Raw genomic sequence first — 25,000 nt, 5'->3', positions numbered from 1 at the left:
CTGGGTTTAACGAGGTTATCTTGTCTATATGTAATGTCTGGATGGCAGTGCCCTTGTTGCGCTAATGCTTGGTGTGGTGGGATGCAGGCATGGGCCCACCAGCTAGTATGACCTGAAGCTCCTCCTAACCAGCCCCCTTCTCCCCCCAGGATGAGGACTCTCGCCGGGACTACGACTACATGCTGGACCACCCGGAGGAGTACTACCGCCACTACTATGCCTACTACCGCACACGGCTCGCCCCCAAGGTGGACGTCAGGGTGGTCATCCTGGTCACCGTCTGCGCCATATCCATCTTCCAGGTACCACGTCTGTGGTGGTGCGAGACCTCCTGTGGAGTTAACTAGAGCTGCCTGTGGGTGGAGTTAACTAGAGCTGCCTGTGGGTGGAGTTAACTAGAGCTGCCTGTGGGTGGAGTTAACTAGAGCTGCCTGTGGTGGGTGGAGTTAACTAGAGCTGCCTGTGGTGGGTGGAATTAACTAGAGCTGCCTGTGGGTGGAGGTAACTAGACCTCTCTCTGGTGGGTGGAGGTAACTAGACCTCTCTCTGGTGGGTGGAGTTAACTAGACCTCCCTGTGGTGGGTGGAGTTAACTAGACCTCTCTGTGGTGGAGGGAGTTAACTAGAGCTGTCTGTGGGTGGAGTTAACTAGAGCTGCCTGTGGGTGGAGTTAACTAGAACTGCCTGTGGGTGGAGTTAACTAGAGCTGCCTGTGGGTGGAGTTAACTGTATTGTAACGTGTGTGTGTGGAGTTAACTGTATTGTAACGTGTGTGTGTGTGTGTGTGTGTGTGTGTGTGTGTGTGTGTGTGTGTGTGTGTGTGTGTGTGTGTGTGTGTGTGTGTGTGTGTGTGTGTGTGTGTGTGTGTGTGTGTGTGTGTGGACCTACAATCTGTGGGGGATGGAGTTAAGACCTACCTGGGCTGAGCCAGAGCTAGTTTTTAGAACCATTGTTGCAAAAGCGAGGACCTGATGGAGTGGGGGACATAATCTTCCCCCGGCCCAGCGGTTAGTACAGGTCCTGGGTTCACGGGCCACCTCCGCCCCAAAGGAAGGATGTTCTGTGTTCAAGGCCATTCTCCCCTGGCCTTTCTTTGGGGAGTATGCCTGTTCTCCCAGCTTGCACGTGGGTTACTGCCGCACCACAACATGATATCACAAAGATGGCACTCCTACCTTGCCAATAGGCATGGCAAGGGTTCTCCAAGCTGGTGTTGGTTCCGAGGGGCTATATAGTGTGGCAGCCCACTGCTCCTAGCTGGTTATCATGGGTCAGATGCAGAGAATGAGTTAAGTGTATACCTGCTCCTCTGATTCCCCAGTACTACAGCTGGCAGAGCAGCTACAACGAGGCCATCAGCTACCTGGTCACCGTGCCCAAGTACCGCATCCAAGCCACAGAGATCGCCAAGCAGCAGGGCCTGCTGAACCGGCCCAAGGAGAAGGGACGCAACCGCCGCACCAAGGAGGAGGTCAGGGAGCAGGAGGAGGAGGTCATCCGGGACATCATCAAAAACAAGATCGACATAAAAGGCGGCTACCAGAAGCCCAAGATGTCGGACATCCTACTGTGCAAGCTGGTGATGCTGCCCTACGTCCTGGTGATCTCGGCCTCCTGGTACCTGTCGTGGTTCTACCGCTTCACGATCTGCAGGGAGGAGTACGGGGACGAGGAGAAGCTCTACATCATCAGGTGGGCCTCATGGTTTTCACTTTGGTGGCAGCAAGGGCCACCGAATGTAGAACTCATTATCTGAGGACCGGACCGATTTTTAGAGAAATAGTCTATGACATTGACTAGAAATATGTCTACCGTGTCTAACCTGTAGATGTTGTATGAAGCTGTCTGTTAACTGATGGTGCTGCACTGTCTAACCTGTAGAGGTTGTATGAAGGTGTTTGAGTGACCGTGTACTCTGTCCTTCCTGTAGGCGCAATATGAAGATGTCCCAGTCCCAGTTTGACAGCTTGGAAGATAATCTGAAGGAGACGTTCCTGGAGAAGCAGCTATGGATCCGGGAGAACTACGAGGTGCTTACACCTACAGCTCTACATTTATTCACTATCTGATGTTATTGACCTTTACCCTACAGCTCTACATTTAGACACTACCTGCCTGATGTTATGGTACCTCTACCCTTACAGCTCTACATTTAGTCACTGCCTGATGTAATGAGACCTCTACACTCACTCTACAGTTCTTCAATCTTATCTGAATGGACTTTCTTCTTAACATGACTTGCTTCTTTACGTGACTTCCTTCTTTGCATGTCTTCTGCAATAATTCTCCAGCTTTGTTGCTCATCATCTATCATAGTTGACAATCATGCCAACTATGATTGGCATAGTCCCTTGTTTTGAGCTATAGATGTTCATCAAGTCTTCAATAACTAGCTATCTGCTATAATATGTAGCACCCCTAATGACTAGTGGTCTGATGAAGCACCTCTATTATAACTAGCCATCATACGCTAGGACTAGCTCTAATGACTAGCTACCTGCTATCGTATGTTCAGGTATACAAACAGGAACAGGAAGAGGAGATGAAGATCAAGATGGCCAACGACCCGAGGATGAAGAGGTACCGGCGCTGGATGAGGAACGAAGGCCCTGGCCGGCTGACCTTTGCGGACGACTGAGAGCCAATCGGATGCTGTGGAATCTGCCTCGTGGCCAATGGCATGTTGCGTGCTTCCTGCCAAATGTGTGTGAAGGAAGAGGACGAACAAGGCTTGTTTGAACACAAAACTTATTTTCCTATTGAGGGCCGAGGGAAGTTAAAGCACGGCATGGGATTTAACTTTTAATACTTTTTTAATGTGTAGTTGCTGTTAAAGATTTTCAGTGTCATACCTATATTATTATTCCTTCTATACCCTTGTACACATGGCCTCCAATGAGGTTTGTTGTGTTAATTATTTTTTCCGTTGGTTCAGATTGAGATAGAGATCTGTGTTTAAAACAGGAAATGGGGAAACTACTGGTTTGTAACATCGAGAGTGGAAGGCATCTCCATGGTAACGAGTTTGACCTGTCTCCGTCTGACTGAACCCCGCCAGGGCCATGATGACTGGGAATGGAAACGTTGCTCCCAAAGCCGAGCTACACATGACTCCTAATCCACAGCTGGGTCTTTTCATGACCAGGCGTCCACCAGCTGAGCTGCGGACTCCCTCAGGTGCGGACTCCCTCAGGTGCACGCCCCCCCCCCCCTCCCCCCTAAGACCCAGTGGCGGCTGGGGGCGGATGTTCCTTCGGACTTGTGCTAAATACTCTGGCCACTCTGCAGTGGAGGAGAGGACATTTGGAGGAGTAAACGGACGTTATCTCTCCGCCACAATCGGACAGAAGGAGGAAGTGGTGCTACCGAGAATAACTTACACTTCCTCGTTCCTACAGAACCTCTTTTTCATAAAAAGATGAATAACTGAGACGTGTTTATTTATTTGAACGGATGGCGTTCTGCTCCGTCCGTGTCTACCGTTATACAATCTCAGCTTTGACGCAGATGGAATTGAACAAAAATAAACCTCATGCTTTAGTAGTTGTATGTTTCTGAGTAAGTGTTCTGTTCAGTCACCACTGTAGTCGTTACTTTCTGGGAAACATGGGCAGTGATGTTGAGGATGTTTGACACATTGTCATACTCTATATCACAACATCAACTATAAGTTGACAGGTAGGTCTTGATAAATTATCATCTTTGACAGGAATGGAACCATTGACTTCAGGATGTCCTGTAAAATGATTGATAGAACCGCTAAATAAACCCCCTAACCCTCTCACTTAGCTATGCATGGAATATAACCCCTAAACCTGACTGTGTTGGTGCCTTGCTCTATGACTACCAGGCATTGAGAAACTGATGTTGGTCAATTAATGGTAGGTGACGGCTACAATAATTTAAAGTAACCAATTAAACTATCCGGAAACCTCCTGCACTGGAGTACATGGATACAGAAGTCTGTCAAAATGATCTTTTTATTTCCTACCAATTAAACAATATTTGCAATATTATCCACACAAAACAAAATGAAAAGGTTAATGCATGGTGGCCACATGTAAGCTTGAATTATGTCCACATACATCTATTAAAATCACTGCACTGTTACGCCGCCTTTAAACCAAAAGACACCACATCTAGGCTACCATCATATATGATGACCAAACATCCAGAGGACGTCCAGTGTATTATCCATAGAAAACTAATTTGTTATATCAAGAGTTATAGATGTCAATACATGTGAAAGATGTTATTGTTTGAGAGATTTGTAAGAAGAACAGAAGGCCTGGCCACTGGCCAGTTGTTAGTGAGTTGAATGCTCTGATTATCGGTTGACTTTGACTGTTGGATTTAGGTTTTAGACGGCAGGTGGTTTGGGATGACCAGTTCAAATCGTTCTCCTTCCAGCCGGATGGTTCAGCAGCTCAAACCTCTAGCCCCCAGGCCGGGGGCTCAGGAGGTCTTCACCAGGTCGTACACGTAGATGAGGAAGTCGTCGTCAAACTTGATGAAGTAGACGGAGTTCTTGGCCTCCACCTGGTGGATGACCATGCCCGAGCGCTTGCCCCCGTCCTCCTTGGCGTACTCCACCTGCTTCCCCACCAGGCTGTCCACCACCTCGCCCGGCTCCCGCTCCACGGCCACAGTGTCGTCTGCAGGGACACCAATCAGTGATCAATTAATAACCTGTTGGCTAATAATGCTGCAACTAATTCATCAGTCCATCACTAATTCATGTAAAACTAAACATTTGTTATTTGGACATTTAGCCGATGTAGCTTTGTTGCTAGTCTAAGCGTAGCCATGGTGCTAGTCTCAGTGTAGCCATGGTGCTGGTCTCAGTGTAGCCATGGTGCTAGTCTCAGTGTAGCCATGGTGCTAGTCTCAGTGTAGCCATGGTGCTAGTCTCAGTGTAGCCATGGTGCTAGTCTCAGTGTAGCCATGGTGCTAGTCTCAGTCTAGCCATGGTGCTAATTCCAGTGTAGCGTTGGTGCTATTCCCAGTGTAGCGTTGGTGCTATTCCCAGTGTAGCGTTGGTGCTATTCCCAGTGTAGCGTTGGTGCTATTCCCAGTGTAGCCATGGTGCTAGTGTCAGTGTAGCCATGGTGCTAGTGTCAGTGCTCCTCACTGGAGTCTGGCATGATGGTGAGGTCCCCCTCCTTGTAGTCCTGCAGCAGCTGGTACATGTAGAGCACGGGGTCCTTCTCGTAGGTGATGTAGAACCACGTGGTCATGATGGGGTTGCGGGCCAGCACCATGCCCCTCCACTCCTCCTTGGGGCCCTCCTCCATCTCAAACATGTGCTCCACCGCCCTGCCGATCATGGTCTGAGCCAGCTCCGTGTCGCTGAGGCGCTTCTGGGCTGAACCTGGGGGGGGAAACCTTCAGTTAGTACCACCGCCCCCCCCCCCCCCCCCCCCCCCCCACTGCAGCACTACGGCGACCAGAGCTAATGTAGGTAGCAACAGTATCTATAGGAACAGCATCCATAGCAACGGTTTCTATAGAAGAACAGCGGCAGCTTTAGTAACATCAGTATCTATGGCAACTGTTGCTATAACAGCTAGAGCTATAGCAGCGGCCTCTAAACCAACAGTTGCCATAGAAACGGTTTGGCAAACTGGATCTATGGTAGTCGTAGTCATGTATGGAGGATATGTATAAAGTGTCAATTTCCTAATATTTATCACATGCTTCCTATTCATAATAGGTGTGATGAATACTGATGATGTCTGTGATGTCTGTAGGAGGCTAGGAGCCTACCTGCCCGCTCCCCGACCACCAGGTCCTTCACCCGGGGGTCACGGTGCAGCTCCAAGCCGTACACACAGTCGAAGCCATCGTACTTGATCAGGTACAGAGAGGGTTTCACCGGCACCTGGAAGAACCCTTCATATCAGTCATCTATACACTGATTCACCTGGAAGAACCCTTCATATCAGTCATCTATACACTGATTCACCTGGGAGAACCCTTCATATCAGTCATCTATACACTGATTCACCTGGGAGAACCCTTCATATCAGTCATCTATACACCGATTCACCTGGGAGAACCCTTCATATCAGTCATTCACCTGTGGGAAACCTTTCATATGTACACATACTTTTTCCATCAAGTAGGAATACATACATGCATACTTATTCCATCCAGTAGGAAAACCTACATACTTATCCATCCAGTAGGAATACATACATGAATATGTATTTAATCCAGTTAGAAAATGTATACTTATTCCAAATATATATATATTTAATTTATTCCATCCAGTATAAATATACACGATTACATACATCTATAATATACATATAATTACATGGATACTTATTCCTATTAGTATATCAAAATGTATACATATAGGCCCAATCCCATTTCCATCCCTTACCCCTTCCCCTTACCCCTTCCCCTTACCCCTCCCCCTTGTTTTGAAGGGGTAAGGGGAAGGGGTAAGGGTTAGAAATGGGATTGGGCCTTAGTATGTGTGGACTCTGGGGCTGGGTGAGGCTGCACACCTGTTGCGCATCGCTTAATCAAAGCGATGCGAAGGGGCTAAACCCGCCATCACCACACACACACACACACACACACACACACACACACACACACACACACACACACACACACACACACACACACACACACACACACACACACACACACACACACACACACACACACACACACACACACGGGAGATCTCTGCCAAGGCAGCATGGAGTCAATGATACACCTGCTCTGTGTATCATTGACTCCAAACTGTCGGGGCGTCTCAGGACCCCAGCAGAGCTAACAGGTGGACTGGAAGAGGGACTATGCTACACTATACTCCTTACTCCACCCAGTATCAAGAAATGCTTATTTTGTCCAGTATCAATATTCACATAAAGTTTGATCCCATTGATTATATATAATATATACGCATGTACATATATATTGTGTTTATTTTTCGTAACATACCAGAGAGATGCTCAGTTTCCTATATCCTTTATGTTAACGTATTTGAATCATTAGATTAGGCTATATCTCTGCGCAAATTTGTCACTCTAACATCAAGTGTCTGTCAAGCGATAAGGTTTCTGTATCTTAGTTATTACATTCAATGGTTTGTCCCGGCTAGCTCCCCATTGTAAAGGATGACCACCGAACACACATATCACTCTCTTGTAAGCCTTACAAGAAGCCTTACAGAGGTATCGAGGTGACGGGACGCAGCCCATTTGTCACAGGGCCTTACCACTTAGTGGCCTTCTGGCTTCCATCTGTGTTCTAAACTCCATTTGTGTTCTGAACTGCTAGGGGCAAAAGGCCCCTGGAGTGGAACATAGCGCAGCCATGCTTTCACAGGTGAAATACCCCTTCATGATGGTGGATATGGGCAGGGCTGGGGAGGGATCCCTCAGTTGTATATATATGATATATATGATGGTATAACCCCTCACCTGTTCCAGCACCGTCCCCTTCCAGACCACATGTCCGTCTGTCCACACGTGTTGGATGCGGCGTCCCACAAGGTTGATTCTGGGGGGTCCCGGGATGCTGGGGGATCCCACGTCACTCTTATGTCTTCTGACAGCGACACACACACACACACACACACACACACACACACACACACACACACATACACACACACACACACACACACACACACACACACACACACACACACACACACACACACACACACACACACACACACACGTTGTAAAAGAGCCTAAAAGGTCTTGAGCTGCATTGGTTAAACCACTTAAATCGTTACTATTTAATGAAACATTAACATTTTAAACTAAAGTACAGATTTAATCTGATTACTAACTACAAATACAATTTTGTCTGATGATTAACTACATCTGAGATTTAATCTGATGACTCTAGATTTCTCCAGATGACTGCAGGTTGGACCTACTTGTGGGGATTCTTCTTTTTCAACTCCTTTACCGAAGCACCTGCCTTGCCTGTCGTCGTAGAAACAAACACACATACATATAAGCAAGTAGACTAACTGATTCACTTTCAACACATTTTTGGATTCATAAATAAGCTCTTTTAAGGTTCTAGGGTAGTTTAAATTCTACTGTTCAATGCAAAAACTATAAATGACATCCACAATACAAGAGCAATACGATACAGCATATCTTTTTGAGTGTATTCATTATTTACTCTTAAGTCATTTGTCAGATGCCTTTGTCTCATCAGTATTGAGATTGTGTTTGGATGTCCTGTAGAGCAGGAGGGGCTGGGTCTCAGCTCTAGGCTACACTGTCCTGTAGAGCAGAGGGGCTGGGTCTCAGCTCTAGGCTACACTGTCCTGTAGAGCAGAGGGGCTGGGTCTCAGCTCTAGGCTACACTGTCCTGTAGAGCAGGTAGGGGCTGGGTCTCAGCTCTAGGCTACACTGTCCTGTAGAGCATACTAGTGTTTTGCAGTATATATTGGTGTATATACTGGTGTGTTGGTGTATATATATATATTGGTATGTGTATTCATATGAAGTGGTACCTGGGCTGCTGTCGGGCCGCCGGGGCCGCTGGGAGCTCTTCATGGGCAGGCAGGGAGACAGCCGCTCTGCCCAGCTCCCAACCCCTGATCACCCCAACCTGAGGACCACAGGGGGAGCCAGGGAAGGGAGAGGTTAAGATGGAGAGAGAGAGAGAGTAACGTAGAGCGGAGGATAGAGAGAGCAACGTAGAGGTACAGAGAGAGAGAGTAACGTAGAGGGGAGGATAGAGAGAGTAACGTAGAGCGGAGGATAGAGAGAGCAACGTAGAGGTACAGAGAGAGAGTAACGTAGAGGGGAGGATAGAGAGTAACGTAGAGGGGAGGATAGAGAGAGTAACGTAGAGGGGGGGATAGAGAGAGTAACGGAGAGGGGAGGATAGAGAGAGTAACGTAGAGGGGAGGATAGAGAGAGAGTAACGTAGAGGGGAGGATAGAGAGAGCAACGTAGAGGGGAGGATAGAGAGAGTAACGTAGAGGGGAGGATAGAGAGAGTAACGTAGAGGGGAGGATAGAGAGAGTAACGTAGAGGGGAGGATAGAGAGAGTAACGTAGAGGGGAGGATAGAGAGAGCAACGTAGAGGGGAGGATAGAGAGAGTAACGTAGAGGGGAGGATAGAGAGAGTAACGTAGAGGGGAGGATAGAGAGAGAGTAACGTAGAGGGGAGGATAGAGAGAGCAACGTAGAGGGGAGGATAGAGAGAGAGTAACGTAGAGGGGAGGATAGAGAGAGTAACGTAGAGGGGAGGATAGAGAGAGTAACGTAGAGGGGAGGATAGAGAGAGAGTAACGTAGAGCGGACGATAGAGAGTAACGTAGAGGGGAGGATAGAGAGAGTAACGTAGAGGGGAGGATAGAGAGAGTAACGTAGAGGGGAGGATAGAGAGAGTAACGTAGAGGGGAGGATAGAGAGAGCAACGTAGAGGGGAGGATAGAGAGAGTAACGTAGAGGTACAGAGAGAGAGAGTAACGTAGAGGGGAGGATAGAGAGAGTAACGTAGAGGGGAGGATAGAGAGAGTAACGTAGAGGTACAGAGAGAGAGAGTAACGTAGAGGGGAGGATAGAGAGAGTAACGTAGAGGGGAGGATAGAGAGAGTAACGTAGAGGGGAGGATAGAGAGAGCAACGTAGAGGGGAGGATAGAGAGAGTAACGTAGAGGTACAGAGAGAGAGAGTAACGTAGAGGGGAGGATAGAGAGAGTAACGTAGAGGGGAGGATAGAGAGAGTAACGTAGAGGGGAGGATAGAGAGAGCAACGTAGAGGGGAGGATAGAGAGAGTAACGTAGAGGGGAGGATAGAGAGAGTAACGTAGAGGGGAGGATAGAGAGAGCAACGTAGAGGGGAGGATAGAGAGAGTAACGTAGAGGGGAGGATAGAGAGAGAGTAACGTAGAGGGGAGGATAGAGAGAGTAACGTAGAGGGGAGGATAGAGAGAGTAACGTAGAGGGGAGGATATAGCTGAAAATAGAGAGTGTAACGTAGCTGTGAGGATAGAGCATCAAAGAGGGGAAGATAGAGTTACAAAGAAGTGAAGGTAGAGAAAGAATAAAATAAAGGTGAAGGTCTAAAGTAGAGCTGGAGAGAGTAAGGTGGAGGTGAGACGAAGAGAGAGTAAGGTGGAGCCAGAGAGAGTAAGGTAGGGGTGGAGACAGAGAGTAACGTGGAGGTGGAGACAGAGAGAGTAAGGTTGAGTTGGAGACAGAGAGTAAGTGGGAGGTGGAGACAGAGAGTAAGCTGCAGCCCCGGAGAACAACACCCTGGCGTGACAGCAACAACTCAGGCGTGACGAAAGTACTCTGGGGTGACGGAAGTGATTTATTTTTTTAACTTTTTTTACACATCGCTATCAGAAACCAAAGATCAACCATGGTAAGTGAGACCGTCATTAAGCTTAATATATTGAGTAATATTCATGTTAAAGCCGTGCCGTGGTTTATTTACTTTTCGCTAAATGTTATATGTATAATAATACCGTGTCCTTTTTGAAAAATTAGCTGCACTTCGTTCATAGAAGTAAGTGAGAGTTAACATGAATATTACTCAATATCACTTCCGTCAAACCAGAGTATTTCCGTCGCGCCTGGGTTGTTGTTGTCACGCCAGGGTGTTGTTCTCCAGGATTGCAGCTGGATACTATTGGAGTAAGGGGGAGGTGGAGACAGAGCGTAAGGTGGAGGTGTCGACAGAGAGACTAAGATGGAGGTGAAACCGAGGCAGTAGGGTGGAGGTGGTTGCTACCTGTTGCAGGTAGCAAGGTGTTTCCGGTCTGTTTTCCTTCTCTTCTCCCAGCTCAGACTCTTTCACCTGTTCATAGAATATATTCTATGTTTATTTGCACAGGGGAATTTTGTGCTGCAGAGGCAGAAGGTCGGCAAAAGAGAAATAAGCCCCTTAACAGCTCACTACACACACCCACTATATGACAACACTGCATGTGCACTAACTACCCATACCTTTTATAAGCATGAGCACATTACCCCCATTCTCCACTCACTCCACTAGCTTCCGGTTTCCACCCGGATTGAGTACAAGGTTTCCCTCCTCACTCACCAATCTATCCATGGACATGCCCCCCCATACCTCAAAGAACTTCTAAACCCACATAGCACAACACGCTCCCTCCGCTCCACTCACTCTAACCTCCTCCACATACCCAGAACCAAACTGAGGACCATGGGAGATAGGGCCTTCAGTGTTGCCGCCCCACGCCTGTGGAACGCCCTCCCTGACACCTTGAGGGCACCACAATCCACTGATTGTTTTAAAAAAGGTCTTAAAACATTTCTTTTTAAAAAAACCTTTGGCTCGCACTCTTAGATGTTTTTAAAACCCCCTTTTTATTTTTATTTTTGTTTTTAACCTGTAGCCCTTTGAGATCTTCGGATGAAATGGGCACTATAAATTAAATGTATTATTATTATTATTTATTATTATACATGTAGCCTAGATGAGCTAGGTAGTGGATGATGGAAATCTCCCCACTCACACACACTCACACATACTGACTTAAAGGTCCCATGGCATGCTACTTTATGGATGCTTTAATATAGATATAAGTGGGCCCCTAACGCAGTATTTGAAGACATTGCCGAAATTCAGCCGTGGTGTAGAATTACAGCCACTACGAGCCAGTCGCACATTGAGCTTTCCCCAAATGCGCTGCTGCTGTGCAGGCCTCGACATTAACGGTTGCCCGCTTGCCCGGGGCAACCAAAAGTCATATTTGGGCAAGTTGAGATTGATTTCTGGTTGCCCGAACGGGCAAGAAGATTTTGGGTGGATGTTAATAAAAGGCTATTTATTCAAATGTTTTTAGAAACTGCAGAACAACCTTTTTTGCCGCAAAATAACACAAAATATGCAATTGATCAGCGTGCTGTCTTCTCTTCTCTCGGAAAGCGAGTTAACAGACACGCATCGCTTCAGTGCGGATATAGCCCCGCCGTTAGCTAAAGGTTAGCCAACAAAGCTGGCATCGCAAGTGCAGCGCCTCCGCGAACGGTTTAGGTAGAAGGAAAATGGAGAAGTGATGGAGGAGTGCAGTTTGGAAGTACTTTGGATTGAGGCAAATTACCAAGGAAAGTCATATGCAAGAACACGGTTTTGGGTTTCATAACTGTGCACATGTGCACAGCAATAGCGATCTTTTTCACGAAATTGGACCCTCACAAACTATATATTACATGAAAGCTGAGCCTCCACTTATTCCAACAGTCCAAACCATATCATTCTGTGACTAAAACTCGCAAATAACAACTTAAGAAGAAACGTCCCCTTTTCTTTTAACAACCAAAAATGAAGTATTACCTTTGTGATTTTTGTCCACAAAGTTGATTCTGGTCGAATAAAACCACCATAAACAGATAACCCAGTGTCTGGGCCAAATTTTGCAATTAAACATGGTATTGTCAATCAATGAATAAGAGAAGGTTTCTTAGGAAATAGGTAAATTGCCTTCAATCAGAAAACATATTCTTCAGCTCAATCTAGTGGCCATATGTTTATTTGCGAGTGTTTGGCTTGGTGCATTCGAATATATTTGCCCTGAAATTTAAATAGAGGTGTCATGTCAAGTGTCAAAATTGTAAGATATCTACCTTTATTTGTGTCTCATAGTAAGACATCGCTCCCAAATGATAACGACCGACTGATAATTATTTCAGGTGGAAATGTTATCTTCCACTTATGCTGTGTTCCATGGCTTTATTCACTTTAACCAAGTATCATCCACATTGAATATTTCACTTGCACAACAATCTTTCTTTTGGCACAAAGATGACATTATCGCCCTTGCAGGTGTGGAGATATACTCTATTTACTTTGGGTATGTTCTTTCCTGAAAAAAACTTTTCCCCTGATATCGAAAATGGTATAGAATATCGATATTTTTCCAGGTATAGTGTCAAAGTTAGAAAATCCAGTATCGTGACTGACAACACTACTAGAAACGCGATTGTGATTATTCAGTTAGAGCTACAAGAAACGTGAAAGTTAAAAAAGACATATCTTTGCTACTACCTCTGACATTTAGTTAAGTACATTTGCATGAAATCATGCAGGTCTACATATAACTTGGCGATAGCTTTAATAGGTTGCAACGGTGGACTGAAATCACTCCATGGCACGATGTGACCGCTCGATAAATAAGTAAACAAAGGGAAGTTTGTTATTTTTTAAACACAACATGTGTGGAAGCTAACATTCAGCTTCAGTCTGATCTAGGATGATTTTTCGGAGCCCCCCCAAAACCAGGCCGCGTGCCTGGCAAAAAGAGGCCTGTTCACGATTCTGATTATAATTTGGGCAAGTGAACATCACATTCGGGCAAGTTGAACCTGACCTGTACTTGCCCGATGAGCAAGTGCTTTTGAAACCTTAATGTCAACCCCTGCTGTGTCTGCAGCTTTAATGCGAATGAGGAGGAGAGAGGCGGGTAAAGGGGGAGGGTGGGGGTGTGGCCCTGAGCAGCTTTTGTCCACGGTACCATGCGCTCTGTTTACAGTAGATGTACATCGCAATGGCGAGGTGCACACAGCCTTCAGACGTGTTCTCTAAATATTCTATAACACTCCGGGTGCTCTGGCGGGAGTCCTGGAGCTCTATATCTAAATACTATCATATTATACATAGATATCTATATCATAGAATATATATTATCACGGACAAAAGCTGTGTGTGCCTCCAGTAGGGTTGCCGCGGTATACGGTATTACCGGTGGTGAGGCCAACACCGAGTACTCGGTGTTGCACACCGGCAACACCGATTATTTTTTTTTATTTTTTTTTCAGTAATAAAAAACAAATTCAGTAAAAATGAATAATATAATATAATTAAGAAAATTTAAATGTGTAGAATAGGCCACAGTTCTGCTCTGTGCGGGAGCATTGTCGCGGCCGAGAATTTACGTGCTTCCTCACAAGACCGGTAACCATAGCAACGCCGGTAAACAAACCCCGCGAAGCCCAATCCCTACGTGAGCTCCCCGCGCTACGGCCATCCGGAGACGCAGAGCTTTTGGCCGTGATATTATGTAATATAAAATTATATTATACTATTATATAAAGAACGTTATAAGACCCCGAGAATTGGCGCGCTGCCAGCCGCTGTCACCGAGTGTGAGAGGAGAGTTGACGGCGAAGAAGGCAGTTGACCTATAGTTTCAAAGTTAATACCGTTTATACCGGTAATACGTCCACATCAATCTGAATTAGATTGAACCACGACATGGGGGAGAAAGGGATTGTTGCCCGCGATTGTCTCCCGCCGGAGCCTCGCTGCCGAGGGAGACCCGCAGCGCAGAGGAGGTGGTCCCTGGGCCGCGGGCAGTGGGAAGCGGGGCTCAAGCGGGAGACAATCGCGGGCAACAACCCTTTCTCCTCCATGTCGTGGTTCATGCACTTCAGTGAGTCAAAGCCAAGGTTCCTTTCCCCCAATTCCTTTTCAACCATGGCTGAGATAACACCAACTACAGTCTCGTTATGGAAATATCAGAGACGTCAGAGAACCCGACGTGTTATGCGCCATTACACCAACAGCAGAACGGTTATCCAAATTACAAAGAAGTGTACACACACTTGCGTTAGTGTGTGTAATAATTACACACAAAAACACACACACACATGTGGCGCTCGCACGGTCAAAGCTCATTGTCTCATTGGCGGTCCAAATTCTCTGGGCTGGCAAGGCAGAGAAAGGGGAGGTGGCATCTCCCCTTATGATGACATACGGGGAAAAATTCCAAAACTGCCCGTCTGAGCTTCATTATTTTAAAGGCGGAGCAGAATGCCTATAGCTCGTTTTACACCAAACGAAATTTCTAGCTACTGGGGGAGCATAGGTAGGCTAGGGGAACTCATATTGATGTTAGAAAACCTCAGAAAGTGAAATTCTCATGCCATGGGATCTTTAAGTAAAGTGCTCTATCTAATCAGTTCTATATTTTCCAGTACCCTACCACTACCACTGAGGTGTAGACCGGAGCAGCGAAGCGTCGGCTCGACCTTTGATTTGATTTAGTGACCTCGAAGGGGCGTTGCCACTGAGTCAACATGCAAATCAGCCTCAACACGAGTTCAGCAGAGTAACTCGTCGAGGATCATTGTAGGCCTGCGACTCGCAACGACAAAAGATATGTAAAATGACGTCACCAAATATCCAATATCCGGTTCCACACGTTGAAGGAGAACCGGTGGTGGTTTGCCGTTAGGTAGGCTCTTCCTCCTAGCACACGGCGGTTTGAAGAAGAGCACCTGATCGAACACACGCACCAAACAACCTTCTACACTGTTTACACACATTATGCACGCACGCACGCACACACACACCTGACGGCAGCGCCATGTTCATTTTAAAACACACGTAGGCCTACGGTCCTTTCAGAATGAGAAGCCGTAGCATCAGGCTTACCTCTGGTTCACCTCAACACAAACACAACACCTCTACCCCGGTGTGTTCCTGCGATCAGCGGAATGGCGAGATCATGCCTCCCCTTGAAGCGGAACGAAAAGGGTCGACTCTGTGCTCTTCCCGTCCACACCGCACAACTTAACACGCACTCCTCAACTTAACACACACTACACACAGCAAGCAACCGTCAACGCTTTCGCTCCCATCTCCCTCCCGGCCCGCCCCTTCTGGCCGGTGCCACATAGTGCTCCATTGAAACACGTTGTGGCGACAACAGGCGCATGACTTCGTGCCCCTTTGCTTAATAGTGATCCACTTGGTTGTTAAATGCGGCAGTGAGAAGAAGACGCGATACCTCATCGACTTGCTGAATTAATGAACAGACTGAAGTCTGATCGTCGGCCAACACACACACACACACACACACACACACACACACACACACACACACACACACACACACACACACACACAAACGACTATTGTGAGCTCCCGCTAAGACACAATACATGACGTCACACCTTGTTCCTGTTTATAAGGAGTTTATTCTCATCAATATTATCTCAGCAACAAGTCAGTCAAATCTATATATATTTATATCCATCTATGTATCTCACTCATGTCATTCTTATTTCTGTCTCTCACTATATCTCTATATCTGAGTTGTCACTATCACGATATAGGCTATCTGTGTATCAATATGTCTCTTTGTCTGTCTGTCACTCTATCGTTCTCTCTGTCTGAATGTCTGTCTATATCAATATCACTCTGTCGGTCTGTCCCTCTATCATTCGATATGTCTTTCAGTCTTATCATTCTGTCTGTCTGTCAAAATCGATATCACTCTATATGTCTATATTACTCTGTCTCTCTATACCTGTATGTCTCTCTATATATTACTTTGTCTGTCTCTCTATACCAGTATTACTGTCTCTCTATACCTATATTTCTGTCTCTCTAGTCTATACCTTTATTATTGTCTCTCTATACCTGTATTACCCCTTCTCTCTATACCTGTATTACCCCTTCTCTCTATACCTGTATTACCCCTTCTCTCTATACCTGTATTACCCCTTCTCTCTATACCTGTATTACCCCTTCTCTCTATACCTGTATTACTCTGTCTCTCTATATATTACTCTATCTGTCTCTCTATACCTGTATTACTCTGTCTCTCTATATATTACTCTATCTGTCTCTCTATACCTGTATTACTCTGTCTCTCTATATATTACTCTATCTGTCTCTCTATACCTGTATTACTCTGTCTCTCTATATATTACTCTATCTGTCTCTCTATACCTGTATTACTCTGTCTCTCTATATATTACTCTGTCTGTCTCTCTATACCTGTATTACTCTGTCTGTCTGTCTGTCTGTCTGTCTGTCTGTCTGTCTGTCTGTCTGTCTGTCTGTCTGTCTGTCTGTCTGTCTGTCTGTCTGTCTGTCTGTCTCTCTATACCTGTATTACTCTGTCTGTCTGTCTGTCTGTCTGTCTGTCTGTCTGTCTGTCTGTCTGTCTGTCTGTCTCTCTATACCTGTATTACTCTGTCTGTCTGTCTGTCTGTCTGTCTGTCTGTCTGTCTGTCTGTCTGTCTGTCTGTCTGTCTCTCTATACCTGTATTACTCTGTCTGTCTGTCTGTCTGTCTGTCTGTCTGTCTGTCTGTCTGTCTGTCTGTCTGTCTGTCTGTCTGTCTCTCTATACCTGTATTACTCTATACCAGTCCGTCCGTCCGTCCGTCCGTCCGTCCGTCCGTCCATCCGTCCGTCCGTCCGTCCGTCCGTCCGTCCGTCCGTCCGTCCGTCTGTCTGTCTGTCTGTCTGTCTGTCTGTCTGTCTGTCTGTCTGTCTGTCTGTCTGTCTGTCTGTCTGTCTGTCTGTCTGTCTGTCTGTCTGTCTGTCTGTCTGTCTGTCTGTCTGTCTGTCTGTCTGTCTGTCTGTCTGTCTGTCTGTCTGTCTGTCTGTCTGTCTGTCTGTCTGTCTGTCTGTCTGTCCGTCCGTCCGTCTGTCTGTCTGTCTGTCTCTCTGTCTATCTAAACTGTTGCATGATGGAGAGGAGGTGCTGGCTGCGTTTCTGGATGTTGCCCTGCTCCTCCTTCAGCTGCTCCTGCTCCTGCAACACCTCCTCCTGTAGCAACACACACATAAACACCTCCTATATTAGATTAATACCACCTCGTATATTATATTAACACCTCCTCCTGTAGCAAAACACACATAAACACCTCCTCCTATATTATGTTAACACCTCGTCTATCAACCCACACATAAACACCTCCTCCTATATTATATTAACACCTCCTCCTGTATTATATGAACACCTCCAATATTATATTAACACCTCCTCCTATGGCAACACACACAATGACCTCATATTATATTGTGACAAATACACAGAATGACAAACGAGATGGATAAAGCAATATATAAAGTGATGTTGTATAGAGTGAAGCATATATATAGAGTGATAGTGAAATATATATAGAGAGAGAGAGTGAAAGAATGATTTATATATATTGAGTGATGGATTTAGAGGGATATAGAATGATGATGTATAGTTATATACAGGAATATATATATGTGTATATATATGTATATATATATATACATATACAGAGAGAGAGAGAGAGAGAGAGAGAGAGAGAGAGAGAGAGAGAGAGAGAGAGAGAGAGAGAGAGAGAGAGAGAGATGGATGTAAAGAGTGATATAGAAGGATGATGTATAAACTGACATACAGGTGTATATTATATTTATATAAAGTAAAGATTATTGTATATAGAGTGATATATGTTAAGAGTGATATAGACGATGATGTCTAGACTGAGGAGGTACCCTCAGTATGTAGAGTTCCTTCTTCTCTCGGTCGTTCTCCAACGCTCTGGCCTTCAGCCACGACTCATTCTGACTACGATGTCTGTCTAACATGTCCTCCAGCTCCTACACACACACAGACACACACACACACACACACACACACACACACACACACAGACACACACACACACACACACACACACACACACACACACACACACACACACACACACACACACACACACACACACATATTGACCTTGGATTAATACAGTGTTTAATAATGTAAAAATGATACAATATATTTATCTATACCTGTTCTTGTTGCTGTCTCTGTGTTCGCAGCTCTTCTCTCTCAGTCTGCAGGGCAGTAGCAGCCTGGGCCAACTCTAACTTCCCCCTGTGACCAGGCAAGCAAACTACAATCACTAACTCCCCCTGTAACCAGGCAACCAAACTACAATCACTAACTCCCCCTGTAACCAGGCAACCAAACTACAATCACTAACTCCCCCTGTAACCAGGCAAGCAAACTACAACACTAACTCCCCCTGTAACCAGGCAAGCAAACTACAATCACGCACTCCCCCTGTAACCAAGCAACTAAACTAAAATCACCAACTCCCCCTGTAACCAAGCATCCAAACTACAATCATTAGCTCCCCCTGTAACCAAGCAACCAAACTACGACCACTAACTCCCCCCGGTAACCGAACTACACTCAATACATGCCACTGTTCTGCTGTGGATGCTGTCACAAAGGAAACCAAGGTTGCCAGAGTGTCTTTAATCAAACAGCCAATCAATGTGATCTGTCGTCCTCTGCCTCACCTGTCCAGCTTCTGGAACTCCTGGTCCAGCAGAGAGAAGGCCTTGTGGATCATATCCATGGCCTGGTCCCTCACTGCTCCAAAGTCACGATACACCCTCACCTTAAGGATAGCATGGATAGCAGGATAGCATTCTAGGTTAACTTCACCCTAACCTTAAGGATAGCATGCTAGGTTAATTCACCCTAACTTAAGGATAGCATGCTAGGTTAATTCACCCTAACTTAATGATAGCATGCTAGGTTAACTGCATTATTTTAAGGATAGCATGCTAGGTTAGCTATAGATCTTTCTCTTAAGGGTAGCTTGCTAGGCTAACTATACACCTTTATCTCGACGGTAGCATGCTAGGCTAACATCATCACAAGGATGTCTTGGTTTGTAGCTCTATTCCGAAACTTGAAAAACAGCATTTTAGTAATTCTGCGACTGCTACTGCAACTAATCAGTACTACGGGAAACCGATATCCCTTCAGATAATTGGAACAGAAGTATGAATAACACAATGGAGCATTAAGGAAGGGATGTAGAAAAGGAGTAGCGCAACATATATAAAGTATACATGCCGACAGGAAGTTTGTTTCCAGTACAGGAAGTGGTATGTTGGTCAGAGGAACACCTGTGTTGCTGGGTGGCCCCTGGTTGCCGGGGGCGATGGAGGCGGGTGTCTGAGTTGGTAGTTGATGTTTGGTACCTTAGTCGGAGTGAAGCTAGTAGTTTAAAACCACATTCATGTTTTAATACATTTAAGTGACATCATTCTGAAACTTGAAATTGTTTTACAATATGATACATATTCAATACAATGCACACAATACATTCACATGTATTGTGTGTATTGCACATATACCTATCAATATGTATTAATAGTTTGTTATTATAACTGAGATCCATAATACATACTTGAATATATAGTAATAGGACATTATTAACAGAGTTACACCATAAATGTTTGTGAGAAAGTGTGTTTTCTGTGCTGGTATTATATGTTTGTGGTTAGGGTTAGGGTTAGGGTTAGGGTTAGGGATGAGTTGTGGTACTCTTAGTGTATTCAGAGGGACACTATTAGTGTGGTATGTGTTTGGTATGCTAATATATGTATGAACTACTATGTTAAAGCATATGATTGTGCTACTATATATCTGCACAGGCATTGGGGTGAATCAATTACCTGTGGTTGACTCCTTGCAGACCAAACTCAGACAGAATCTCCTTCATGACTACAGAGAAAAACAACGGGTTATCACTTTGGTAACACCATCGTCATACATCGCTATGGTAACACCTTTCCTATGATAACACCATCCCTGTACTAACTGCTTTGCTATGGTAACAATAAGATCACTATGGCAGGACCATCACTATGGTAACACCATCATTACGATACAAAGAGCGCTACGGTTAGAGTAACATCACTATAGTAACACTATCACTATGGCAACACAATCACTACGGTAACGCCATGGTGAAACCAACAGCCCTACACGTTGGCCTACCTGGCTGTCGCTCTGAGGGGTTGATGAGCTTCATCACCTTCAGATCATTGAACTCCTCCTCCTCGTTCTTTCCTCCGAATATGTACAGCTGTCAATCAAACAAGGCAATACTGCTTTATATATTTATAGATGTATAGATAATTCAAGCAATATCACATGAGTGTTAGGGAGTGCTTTTGTACTGAATACCAGCTCGAGACCAAAGGTAATCCCAGCACGCCATTGTGAGATCGCTTTGATACAATCGTTTTTCAAGCACCAGTCATAAGTATTTAAAGTCATTTATTCTGTTTATTTATTATTTATCTAACTCCATACACACAAATAGTCCCACGACTCGACTGGGACTGCACTGTTGCCATGCAACAGATAACAAAGACAGCAAACATTTTCCTGCACTGCTCACTGCTCTGCTGTGTGGCTCTAAACATGAACGCAGGCCAGCTACTTTGTTTCATGTTCATGTCCAGTAAAGCACAAGGCTTCACTTTGGTGCCATGTGTGATTCCAATGAGTTTAAGGCTTAAGACCGTCAACACCTGTAATGGTCATGGATGTTAAAGTCCTGGTGCTGTTATACTCTCCTCAGCACACAGGCCTCATCACATGACGATGTGTACATATTGGGGTCATATTCACGTGGCTGTGGAGGACGAAGGCTGTGTGTCCATGGCGACGGGCCGGGGGGATTCCCACATAGAGCGGGACCTTCCACTTCAGTTTACCTGCAGACAGACAGGTAGACAGACTGTTAGATAGACAGACAGGTAGACAGACAGACAGGTAGACAGACAGACAGGTAGACAGACTGGTAGATAGACAGACAGGTAGACAGACAGACAGGTAGAAAGAATGGTAGAAAGGCAGACAGGTAATGACAGGTAGACAGACAGTTAGGGACGCAGACTGGTAGACAGGCAGACAGGTAATGACAGACAGACAAATAGGTAGACAGACAGATATATAGAATGACAGACAGATATATAGACAGACAGGTAGACAGACAGATAGGTAGACAGACTGGTAGACAGACAGATATATAGAATGACAGACAGATATATAGACAGACAGGTAGACAGACAGATCGGTGGACAGACTGGTAGACATGCAGACGGATAATGACATGAAATTTGAAGTCGTAAATATTTATTTAGCATGTGTACTCTAAAGTCACAAATGTGTAACAGTACATCTGATGTCGTAAATATTTTTTCTACCATTGTAAACACTAAATAGGGTCTACGAGTTCACAAGTCTGTGTTACAGGTGCACAAATCCTATCCTGTGCATCACAACTTCAAAGAGTCATGCACTTGACACTTTTGCTACAATCATTGCAGCGCAGTTGGTGCAAAACACATTCGCACACCCGTGTTTCATAATCTGAGAACATGCACAAAAGTTGTGCATTTGTAAACCCATATGTGAACTAATGCATCAGAAGTTGCACATCTGTGAAAGATTTGCTCACAAATGAAATTATATAGATCGGTATGTTCAATGAGCATTTTAATGAGCGAGCACAAGTCCATCGTTACAACTGCTCGAATCTGCTGCTACGAGTTTCAGCAGTTTTTTTAAATTATTGCATTAACATGCCGCAAGTGTCCTTCAATGTATGTTAATGGTCTGCTTGGATGCTCCCAGTGTAGTTAGGGTTAGAAAAAAATGCACCCCCTGCCGGCGACTTTCATTGGTTACTGCTGCAATTTTGTCCCGCCCACGGACGCTCTGCCTCATACGGATACAAATCACTTTTGCTACACATGTACCACCTAGACGTGTTGCAAAACTACCTGCAAAAATACCCACAGCTGAGACTTACAGGAGCAGATTCGAGCAGTTGTAACGATGGACTTGGGCTTGCTCATTAAAATGCTGAATCAACATAGCGTTCCATATCATTTTATTTGTGAGGACATTTTTCACAGATGTGCAATTTCTGATGCATTAGTTCACATTTGGGTTTACGAATGCACACATCTTGGGCATGTTCTCAGATTATGAAACACGGGTGTGCGAATGTGTTTTGCACCAACTGCGCTGCAATGATTGTAGCAAAAGTGTCAATTGCATGACTCTTTGAAGTTGTGATGCACAGGATAGGATTTGTGCACCTGTAACACAGACTTGTGAACTCGTAGACCCTATTTAGTGTTTACAATGGTAGAAAAAATATTTACGACATCAAATGTACTGTTACACATTTGTGACTTTAGAGTACACATGCAAAATAAATATTTACGACTTTTACGACAGTTACAGGTGCTAAACACTTTTGCTACAATAATACCTTCATAGACTAACAGCCAGACAAGTAGAAAGACGGAGGGACAGACTGACTTAAAACTCACTTATACTCAGCTTATATATTTCATTTACTGAGACGTGTACATCTCCCTCCGTTGTCAGGCCGCCAAATAGATAGAGGTCCTGCACACACACACACACACACACACACACACACACACACACACACACACACACACACACACACACACACACACACACACACACACACACAAAAATAATGATTACACACACAAAACACTGTACATAATGACTATAACATACAACACATAATGAGTACACACACACACTACACATAATTAACACACACTCACAACACCACACATAAGGACTTCCAACTAACTTCACAGAAATACACAAAGGTGGACATAATTACGCTAATACAATTGAGTGTGTGTGTGTGTGTGTGTGTGTGTGTGTGTGTGTGTGTGTGTGTGTGTGTGTGTGTGTGTGTGTGTGTGTGTGTGTGTGTGTGTGTGTGTGTGTGTGCACCTTGTCATGGTGTGTATGTGTGTGTGTGTGTGTGCGTGCACCTTGTCATGGTGTGTCTGTGTGCATGTGTGTGTGTGTGTGTGTGTGTGTGTGTGTGTGTGTGTGTGTGTGCACCTTTTCATGGTGTGCGTGTGTGTGTGTGTGCGCACCTTTTCATGGTGTGTGTGTGTGTGTGTGTGTGTGTGTGTGTGTGTGTGTGTGTGTGTGTGTGTGTGTGTGTGTGTGTGTGTGTGTGTGTGTGTGTGTGTACCTTGTCGTGGTGTGCTGTCAGGGTCTGCTCTGTGCAGGGGGCTGGTGATTCTCCTTTCAACTGAAATCGCTCCCACACCAGCTTCTCTAGAAAACCAGGCAGCACACTGTCCGTCCGTCTGGATGTCTACCTGTGAGTCTACCTGTCTGGTGTCTACCTGTTTGTGTGTGGGTTTGTCTACCTGTGTGTGTGTGTGTGTGTGTGTGTGTGTGTGTGTGTGTGTGTGTGTGTGTGTGTGTGTGTGTGTGTGTGTGTGTGTGTGTGTGTGTGTGTGTGTGTGTGTGTGTGTGTGTGTGTGTGTTTGTGTGTGTGTGTGCACCTGTGTGAAGAACGTGGAGGTCTCTGTCGAACTCCCCCTCCTCCCCACGACCTCCGAACATAAAGATCTGCTCACCCACCACAGCACAGCTCGGACCGAACCTGACACACACAGGAGAGAGGAGGAGAGGAGAGGAGAGAGGAGAGGAGGGGAGGAGAGAGGAGGAGAGAAGAGGAGAGGAGAGGAGAGAGGAGAGGAGGAGAGAAGAGGAGGAGAGGAGAGGAGAGAGGAGAGGAGGAAAGAAGAGGAGGGGAGGGGAGGAGAGAAGAGGAGAGAGGAGGGGAGGAGAGAGGAGGAGAGGAGGAGTACAGGAGGAGGAGAGAGGAGGATTGAGGGGGAGGAGGAGAGGGGGAGAGGAGAGGATAGGAGAGGAGAAGATGAGAAGAGGCTAGTACAGAAGGCGGAGGTGACGAGAGGAGGAGAGGAGCTGTATAACAGGAGGAGCTGTAGAGAGGAGAGCGTTACCGTGCAGAAGGCTGGCTCCCACTGGTCTTCACTGGTGTCCACGCACAAGACACTGAGGGCAGGAGATGACATCATACTCAGACCCAAAGAGTGACAGACAGATACATCGGCAGACAGGCAGAGACTGACCTGTGTTGAAAACCATGAGGTCGTCCGAGGCCACCCCCTCCACGGTCCCTCCGTACACGTAGATGCTGTCACCCACGGCAACAGAGCTGTGTCCCAGTGTTCTGAGTGCCACGCCCCCCGTCGCTAGCTCCTCCCATGTGAGCGACACTGGGACAGAAACAACACCAGGTGAGAATCCACTCCAGATTTCAGATGACATGTTGAAATCCACACCATGGTACAGGTAACATGTTTCACTGTAGAACAGACTGCAGGTGACAGAAACAGACTACAGATAACGGATGTCCAGACCCTAACCCACTCCTCAATGTTAACCATGAAATGTGTCGGATGTTGACGTGTTTGTCCGTTCTCTCACCGATGTCGAAGCAGTGCACCCCGGGCAGGCAGGCTGTGGCACTGGGGTCAGATGTTCCCCCAAACAGGTACAGGCTGCCCTTCACCACGCTGCGGGAACAGCACCAGCAACCCTCAAACTCCTATTTCCTCTA

General features: G+C 45.8%; 3 protein-coding genes across 5 annotated transcripts in view; 1 reads left to right on the top strand and 2 right to left on the bottom strand.

Annotated features, from left to right (window-relative positions):
- Nucleotides 1-3,947, top strand: part of dnajc25 (DnaJ (Hsp40) homolog, subfamily C, member 25) — a 4,857-nt gene extending 910 nt beyond the window's left edge. The window contains exons 2-6 of one of the 3 annotated variants that reach the window (XR_008893319.1): nt 150-302; nt 1,321-1,691; nt 1,930-2,029; nt 2,515-2,702; nt 3,058-3,947. Coding sequence is in view for 1 of the 3 variants with exons in the window: in XM_056578339.1 (XP_056434314.1) it covers nt 150-302; nt 1,321-1,691; nt 1,930-2,029; nt 2,515-2,637 (747 nt within the window). In the remaining 2 variants the exon portion in view is untranslated. Of the gene's footprint in view, nt 1-149; nt 303-1,320; nt 1,692-1,929; nt 2,030-2,514 lie in introns of all 3 variants that reach the window. The other 2 variants (XR_008893318.1, XM_056578339.1) reach the window with 2 other exon arrangements.
- LOC130372363 (spindlin-Z-like) lies at nt 3,291-15,649 on the bottom strand. The gene is made up of 8 exons (XM_056578340.1): nt 15,404-15,649; nt 10,736-10,801; nt 8,500-8,597; nt 7,909-7,957; nt 7,442-7,568; nt 5,766-5,880; nt 5,131-5,370; nt 3,291-4,654 (listed from the first exon to the last, which is right to left on the bottom strand). Exons 3-8 carry the CDS (start codon nt 8,540-8,542, stop codon nt 4,455-4,457), a joined length of 774 nt encoding a protein of 257 aa, XP_056434315.1. The 5' UTR covers nt 8,543-8,597; nt 10,736-10,801; nt 15,404-15,649; the 3' UTR covers nt 3,291-4,454.
- Nucleotides 15,650-17,433: 1,784 nt separating this feature from the next.
- Nucleotides 17,434-25,000, bottom strand: part of zmp:0000001301 (uncharacterized) — a 10,445-nt gene continuing 2,878 nt past the window's right edge. Inside the window, exons 5-18 of the mRNA XM_056578338.1 lie at nt 24,868-24,956; nt 24,510-24,656; nt 24,381-24,432; nt 23,916-24,016; nt 23,597-23,682; nt 22,899-22,977; nt 21,184-21,269; nt 20,545-20,632; nt 20,220-20,268; nt 19,668-19,758; nt 19,050-19,150; nt 18,534-18,618; nt 18,237-18,341; nt 17,434-17,532 (exon numbers count right to left, since the gene is read on the bottom strand). Of these exons, the coding sequence (XP_056434313.1) occupies nt 17,434-17,532; nt 18,237-18,341; nt 18,534-18,618; nt 19,050-19,150; nt 19,668-19,758; nt 20,220-20,268; nt 20,545-20,632; nt 21,184-21,269; nt 22,899-22,977; nt 23,597-23,682; nt 23,916-24,016; nt 24,381-24,432; nt 24,510-24,656; nt 24,868-24,956 (1,258 nt within the window). The remainder of the gene's footprint in view (nt 17,533-18,236; nt 18,342-18,533; nt 18,619-19,049; nt 19,151-19,667; nt 19,759-20,219; nt 20,269-20,544; nt 20,633-21,183; nt 21,270-22,898; nt 22,978-23,596; nt 23,683-23,915; nt 24,017-24,380; nt 24,433-24,509; nt 24,657-24,867; nt 24,957-25,000) is intronic.

This window comes from Gadus chalcogrammus, chromosome 19 (genome assembly GCF_026213295.1).
Source record: "Gadus chalcogrammus isolate NIFS_2021 chromosome 19, NIFS_Gcha_1.0, whole genome shotgun sequence".
Taxonomy (NCBI): Eukaryota; Metazoa; Chordata; class Actinopteri; order Gadiformes; family Gadidae; genus Gadus; species Gadus chalcogrammus.
Note: the sequence above shows the minus strand (reverse complement) of the source record. Positions and strands in the feature narration are given on the sequence as shown.

Bases quoted from the DNA above. Each gene is read 5' to 3' on its own strand.
- LOC130372363 (XM_056578340.1), bottom strand. From the start codon at position 8,542: ATGAAGAGCTCCCAGCGGCCCCGGCGGCCCGACAGCAGCCCAG. The intron at 7,569-7,908 runs GTAGGTCCAACC...TGTCGCTGTCAG, and splicing joins AAAAAGAAGAATCCCCACAA to AAGACATAAGAGTGACGTGG. The intron at 5,881-7,441 runs GTGAGGGGTTAT...GGGTTCTTCCAG, and splicing joins AGGGGACGGTGCTGGAACAG to GTGCCGGTGAAACCCTCTCT.